Raw genomic sequence first — 7258 nt, 5'->3', positions numbered from 1 at the left:
CTACCTTACCTTACCAAGCGGATGGTGGCATGGACTATGGCGAGCTTCTTTCAAGCGGCGGTCATGTTGTCATGTTTGGGAAATGAAATTCATCACGCAAAGTATCCGTAATAGAAAATGGGTTGACAGGTTCAAGCTTTATTTGGTTAAACGAATATACAATTAGTTAGATTAACCACCCTATTCTTACGATGTGTTCTTACTTTAATTTAGTTCTAAAATCAGGAACGTAATATACCAAAACCATTTAGCGTATTTTAGAAATTTCCCCTATAAAGGTTTTATAAATAAAATAATAAATATAAATATTCTCCCCCCCTATTTCAATTGAAAAACCCTTAAATCTAGGGGGAAATCCTCTGATCTAACAACACATTTCTTTAGGTCAATAATTTAAAGTCGGTAAAGGAAATAAACATTTAAGTAGATTCAAATAGTATCATGTGTGTTTACCAGATAAGTGTAAAAAAGATAATTATTATTTATGCCATCAATGTCAATTTCTTGCAGACATTTAATTACGTCTGACAGGGGTCATTCCTGTCAATTGTCAATAATTGACATCAAAATACAATAGTAAACACGCTTAAATAATATTTATTTTTAACTTGTAGATTGCAGAAAAGATATTCTCTTAAATTTTGCCATGAAAGTCGCTGATAACGTAAACCCTAACGTGTATGAGAAGGGCTCGCTACGAGAAGTTACTAAAAGCGATTTAGATGAAGAGCTGAAAGATGATTTTGACCAACGTGAAATTTTTGATATCATCCGAAACATCAGCGACCCAGAACATCCCTTGACTTTAGAAGAACTTCGTGTAGTCGAGGAGAGCAATGTTATTATTGATAATGAAAATAATTTGGTACATGTGTACTTTACACCAACAATTCCCCATTGCAGCATGGCAACGTTGATAGGTGGGTTTTGTAGTTGCATTTTGAATTTTAACTATACACAATTAAGTCACGTACAAGTACTTCTTGATTGCTTGAAGTATATAAAAGCAATAGTTCTTTATCTGTATTATTTGTTGCATATTTATTTAATGGTGCAGAGAAATAAAAAAGAAATTATTCTAGGTCTTTCAATTCGAGTCCAGCTTCTACGAGCCCTACCAAGTAGGTTTAAAGTGACTGTTGAAGTGACAGAAGGAACTCATGTATCAGAACATGCAGTAAATAAACAGTTAGCTGATAAAGAAAGGATTGCAGCTGCATTAGAGAATAACAACTTAGTGCAAATTATAAATCAGTGTGTTCGATCTTTTTAGAGTATAATGTGTATATTAAGATTCATTCTAAAGTATAATAACTTAAACATAAAAATGAGTGGGATTACTATATGTCTATTATACTCTGTAACTGTGTAATGTTTATATTGTGAAACAAGAGTAGTTGTGGAAGTTATAGATGTCAGCACCTATATACAATAAAATGCACAGTATGACATTGAAACAATGAAAGTTAGTTGAGTTTAGTGTGAACCATGTTAAAAATATAAGATTGGTTATCATAATCATGTAGCTTATTTTTGTATCAAATAAATAAGTAAAATCCAATAATGTTTAATTTAGGAAGCACATAAATTTATAAGGCAAGTATAGTAATTGCAATCATTAATGCTGAATTTATTGCGGCTTGAACTTCTGAATTTGGTACTGTAGTCTGTAAAAGATAAAACAGTTAATAATAATACCTACATTTAAAATTATACTAACAAGTTTTAAAACATACTTTAAGGACATACTTCATTATATTGGAATTACACTCTTTCTCTACAATAAACTTTTTACATATTATAATCATTAAGAATCATTTGTTTTCTGGCATGAATGGTTTCCTTACAATATTTTTCTTCACCATACAGGTAAATGTTAAATGAGCAAATATACAAAAAGTCCATTGGTTTATACCTACAACCTCAGGTATACAGGCCACACACTGCTACTAACATTGTTCAATTAATATATTATGGTTTAATGTTTATAGTCTAAATTGTATTTTTCTACTGGAGAGCCCACTTGAGCACATGCACAATGATGAATAATTTGAGTGTGATTAAACCCTCAGATTAAACACACACTAAGTGGTCAATTATATAAATGCCTGATGTTAAAAAAATTACTGACTATATTTTATTATATGAATGATAGCAGGACATTAAAAAAAATGTGTACACATGTAAGAAGTGAAATTTCTTTATGACCTCATTTTTAGAAAAATTATCTACTATATGTTACTTTACAGAAATTGGTTAAATAAAGATAATCGACATAATTAAACTTAAGTAGTACATCTTCGCTTTGATCCAAAGAAGCTACATAGCGACTTGAATCATTAACATCTGCAGCCTGGGCGTTTGACAAAACCGGAGTTAACTCATCTTCGTCTTCATCATTATCACTTAGGGCCTCGTTTTGTGTGTTATTCACATTCTCAATAAGCTCTTAATTGATTAAATTTCATACGGTGCTACATTGTCATCAATGGAAGAATATCCAGGAAAACCCTGCAGCATCTCGGTTTCTTCACATGCGGGCGGGGGCCTTTCTGGGGGCTCGCGTTAGAGCGCTGGGTTAGACCTTTCGAATCGGGCTCGGGCGTATTAAACGGGATGACAAATCGTATTAAGCGTTAAGAAATGTATGAAAATATGTCTCAAGTTGCAGAGACTGGCGTAAAGTGGCGTATTATGCGAGAAATCGTCTTAAGCGGGTTCTACTGTATGTATTATATTTCAAGAAGAAGCCAATGTTTTGAATTTTCGATAAACAAAATGTTTGAACTATAAAATATAATTAGATCTATTCTACAGTTTATCATATCAAGGTGCCTACTCGAACATATGTGTATACTATATAGCATTAAGCTATTTATATGTTCATGCAAATACAGGAAAAATATAAAATGTTTTACTAACAGTAGCGGACAATTTGTTCCTATCGCAAGTTATTTCATCAACAGATGTCCGGAATGTTTCAATTTCTCTGGCGTTGTTAGAATTCGGTTGGAACTTGAAGCTATGAAATTCATTTATTATTAGCTATTCAGTCTAGTACATATATAGATTTTTCTTACAACTGACTATAATACTGCGTTCATTTACATTATATTTTATTGTATTTTTAATTAGAAAATTAATAGTGCAATAATTAAGAAATGTGTCCTCTTCAAACACCGATTTTCACCATAGAGTCACCTATTAAATTTATATAGTAGTACCGTAGAAAAAAATGATGCAGTACATCCTTTTAGGTCCTTCTTTCCTAATAATTCATTCTTCTTATGGGCAAGTAGGTGATCACCCTTCTGTGCCTTACACAAGTCGATGCTGGGCTCTAAGGCAAGCCGGTTTCCACACGATGTCGCGAAAGCCATTCTTCGAAGCCTGGGGTTTGAGAGGCGCACCCTCAAGCCACTAGGTCAACTCTCTTCTCACACATTATAATAAAATTAAGAAGAATAAAAAGCTATTGTTTGTAAAAACATAGCGTTATGTATTAATTATTTCAGCCTTCTGCAGGAAGTGGGAACAATGAATTCGACAACGTATTAAGCGAGAATGTAGTCTGCCTCAATAACACTTGAAAATCTTATCTAGCGTCTCTGGTGTGGAAAACAAAGATTTTCGTAATAACTTGACAGTTCAGAAGTATAGTTTTCGAGGTTAAAAACAATGGTAAAATAAAAATGTTATAAGAATTTCATAGTAATTACATTGTGGAGAGTATGTCACTCGTAGACCATTTTTATTCTTTAAGTTTAATTAAATATGTATTATCTGAAAATAAATGTATTTTTAATTATTATTATAATATAATCAATACAATTTATACGTACTTCGTCCTCATTCTTCCTATAGGTTTTTCGTCTCCATCCAAAGTATCAGTAAAATTTCCAATCAAAGCTGTAGTATTTTGAGTAGACACGTCGGTTTTGGGTTTCTCTTTCTCTTCACTGCTCTCCGATTTATAATCTAAACATATTTTATAACAATAGTTTGCAAACTTTTAGGGAGTAGGTACTATCTTACTTACACAATATTATCTCGAATATATTATCCCGAATATTTGGACGGCAGACGGAAGACGGCAAATTCGGTGAATTATAATTGTTAACTGTGAATGCTTAGATACATTTTATTGTCTTTTGTTAACATAGCTTTTACACATTAAGAAAACACTTTTTAAACGGATTGAAGTTATGTCTTATTATTATAAACTTATAATTATTTACATAATTTTATAATAATAATTAGTTTATAATAATAATACATAGCTTCAATCCGTTTAAAAAGTGTTTTCTTAATACATTTTATTGTTATTTATCAACAGTAAGTTACAGGTAAGAGCTGATATTAGGAACAAAATAAACTTCGGTACGTTTGGCGGTCTGATTGTTGCAAACAATACATACACTATCCTTACAGTAATAAATCCATACGATATTGTCGAAAAAATTATATTAAAAATATTTACTTTGTTAGTGCAGGAACATTGTCACGTATGTGTCCTATTTATACGAGTCAAGTTGTAAGGGTACACAGTAATTGCCTAGCGTAGCTTAGAATATTAGCTTTACGAAAAACAGTCACTTATTATAGATCAACCAATTTTGATATGACAAAATTGTCTTTGGTTAACGGCAGTATTTAAAAACCACTTTTTTAACGCAAATTACTCTGCGTGCCTACCATTTTTCTTATACCTAATGCATCTGTTTCCCAATTTAACCGCCTGGAAATTATATCAATGGTGGATTACTATGACCGTCTAAACAACAGAAACCTGTTTGTTATTTTTTTTTACAAAACGCCATTAGTAAAATAATATTCCCTATTAGAAATTCATAGTCATTGTATAAGCTCTAAACACCAATCGGGCTGTAGAGTTTTATTACTTAAAAGTGTAAGGGAGTCCCAACGGTGAGATTCAGTAGTAACTCTAAGTAGGACTCTAGTGTTTTTATACAGAACAGAAGGCAAACGGATACCGCCGCCCATAGATACTAACATTACCAGGCCTTTTAAGAATTGGTCCGCTCTTTTCTTGAAGGACTCTAAGTCGCATTGGTTACGAAATACTTCAGTAAGCAGCTGGTTCCACATAATGGTGGTACTTGCAAAAACTGCCTTAAAAACGCTCAGTTGTGGAACGACGGACGTCGAGGTGATACGAGTGGGATTCCGTATTCCGCCTCGTCATCCGATGATGAAACTTAAGTGCACACTCTCCGTGGTAAATGAGATAGAACATGTATTGGGACCCCACATCTCTACGCAACTACAAGGGATCCAGCCGCTCGGAAAAGGAATGCGTCGTCCACGATTCAAACCGTTCCCTCTCCGAGGTTAGATCAGTCCTCCATGTGGGGTCGAATTTGCGCTTACAGTACAATACAGTTGCAAACGATGGCCCTGAGTGAAGTACCGTCTTGCCTTGCTGAGCACACTAAGGTTCTCAGATGTTAATTTAGCCTTTCCCTCCAAATGACCGCGAAACTGAACGTGATATTACCGGATACTTATCGGATATTATATACAGGAATAAGCATTGAGTATTGTATAATATGAATATTTATTAATAATTACGTTTAGAAGATTTAAAAGACTTTTTTAAAATTTTAAAACTACTAAATTACAAACACCTAACCAGAAGAGTCCTTGTAAATTTCAGCGAGTTCCTTTTCAATCCTAGCTTCTTCGTCTTCCTGCTTTATCCCATCTATCTTGTCTATATCTTTCCCTTTATCCTAAATAAACACATTGTTAAAATTATAATCAACTAACGATTTTTTTAAAGCGTTGTTTTAACGCCAGTTTTTAAATCAACCTCTTAGGAAGACAATGATCAAGAATACATACTAAATGTACACTTATTTAAATTATAGATTTTGGATATATAATCTATTTGTATTTTTGTAATAGGCATTGTATTATTATATCTATATAAACAGAACCATAACAGTATAAATGCCGAGTTTACTGTCCCATGAGTATAGGTTAGTACGCCTACACGTGAAAAATTTGTTCACAGGTAATACATACCATTTTCCTGCGAGTGTCCTGCTTAGTAGCGACTTGTATCGTCGTCGTCGTAGTACTGGTGACATCCTCGTCATTCTCGACAGATGGTTCCTCTTCCAATTCAGCTGGCAGTTCTAGAATATTATCTCTATGTATATACAAGTGTATTCTGAACAAAAAAACACTGATAATATTGAAGGTTTCGTGCATCAGAAACAAACCATCTTTATATCAAGTTGAGATATCGTAAATTAATAAAAACTTTGTTAAAACTTAAAGGGATTTGACCTTGAGAATCGTTCCCTAAAGTCGTTTTATTCAATATATAGTCCAATGTTTAAAAAAATAGATTAAAGGTAATTAAATAATGTACAATCGTCAAGTACACAATTAAATGTAAAACTAGAATAAAATTTAAAGGTTTTGTCCCTGTGTCAGTGTACCTACGTTGTAAACAGCGTAAACACTGAAGATACTTCCTTTTTTTGACGTTATAGAGAGTAGTCGTTAAATACTTCTCCTACACTCGTCATGGTCTACAACAGTCTACACGTGAAAGCGATCCCACACATAGCAGGCAACCTCAACAGCTGCTTCTTTACTACGTGAATGTAAGGGCCGCCCAGTTCCTCGAAAACACTAGTGCGTAGACTAATAAGGATCTAGACTTCTGAGCTATTATTAATTTAAAGTATAAGTGTAGATCGAATTAGAATGAAAAGCTGAAGTGCTAGTGAATACTGTGTTAGATTTATAGGACAGTTCTATAGACGAGTGAGTAAACTTTAAATTAAATAAACATAATTAGTAATTTAATTTAGACTATAATACTTGGCCTACTGAGTACATACTAAGCGCTCGAGAAAACCTTAGGGTTTTTATCGGTGTTTATAATATTTTCCTTTACCTTGAAAGCAAGTATTTTTTGCGCACGATGAACTGTACAGAGTGAAAACCTTTGACCGAAGATTTCGGAATCCTAACATCACAGCGCTCATGAAAATCAGTTATTGTTACAAACCTTTGACTGGCGCACCTATTTCTATAACCTCCTGCCCCAAAGATTCCGTTAAAGCCTTCGAATTAATTTTACATTGAACCAAATAAACACACAATATCAATATTATAACACGCATTTTCGTTACCAATTGTTTCACAACCAACTCGATTTAATTCTTTTTAATATAGTGCTATACGTTTGAAGTAAGTAAAGTAATTAAAAAAATACGAT

General features: G+C 33.1%; 2 protein-coding genes across 2 annotated transcripts; one reads left to right on the top strand and one right to left on the bottom strand.

Moving 5' to 3' along the window:
- Positions 1–569: 569 nt before the first annotated feature.
- On the top strand, positions 570–1561 carry LOC123714913 (MIP18 family protein galla-2). The gene is made up of 2 exons (XM_045669576.1): positions 570–920; positions 1083–1561. The coding sequence occupies exons 1-2, from the start codon at positions 647–649 to the stop codon at positions 1271–1273; spliced, it is 465 nt and encodes a 154-aa protein (XP_045525532.1). The 5' UTR covers positions 570–646; the 3' UTR covers positions 1274–1561.
- On the bottom strand, positions 1552–7213 carry LOC123714912. The gene is made up of 6 exons (XM_045669574.1): positions 7049–7213; positions 6049–6161; positions 5654–5753; positions 3843–3978; positions 2923–3022; positions 1552–1667 (listed from the first exon to the last, which is right to left on the bottom strand). The coding sequence occupies exons 1-6, from the start codon at positions 7161–7163 to the stop codon at positions 1590–1592; spliced, it is 642 nt and encodes a 213-aa protein (XP_045525530.1). The 5' UTR covers positions 7164–7213; the 3' UTR covers positions 1552–1589.
- Positions 7214–7258: the final 45 nt, after the last annotated feature.

The sequence above is a fragment of the Pieris brassicae genome, chromosome 10 (genome assembly GCF_905147105.1).
Source record: "Pieris brassicae chromosome 10, ilPieBrab1.1, whole genome shotgun sequence".
NCBI classification, from domain to species: Eukaryota; Metazoa; Arthropoda; class Insecta; order Lepidoptera; family Pieridae; genus Pieris; species Pieris brassicae.
Note: the sequence above shows the minus strand (reverse complement) of the source record. Positions and strands in the feature narration are given on the sequence as shown.

Coding starts and splice junctions, on each gene's coding strand:
- LOC123714913 (XM_045669576.1), top strand. CDS start 647: ATGAAAGTCGCTGATAACGTAAACCCTAACGTGTATGAGAAGGGCTCG. Junction 921..1,082: donor CAGCATGGCAACGTTGATAG/GTGGGTTTTGTA, acceptor AAATTATTCTAG/GTCTTTCAATTCGAGTCCAG.
- LOC123714912 (XM_045669574.1), bottom strand. CDS start 7,163: ATGCGTGTTATAATATTGATATTGTGTGTTTATTTGGTTCAATGTAAA. Junction 3,023..3,842: donor ATAGGAAGAATGAGGACGAA/GTACGTATAAAT, acceptor TGAATTTCATAG/CTTCAAGTTCCAACCGAATT. Junction 1,668..2,922: donor GGAACAAATTGTCCGCTACT/GTTAGTAAAACA, acceptor TATCTTTTACAG/ACTACAGTACCAAATTCAGA.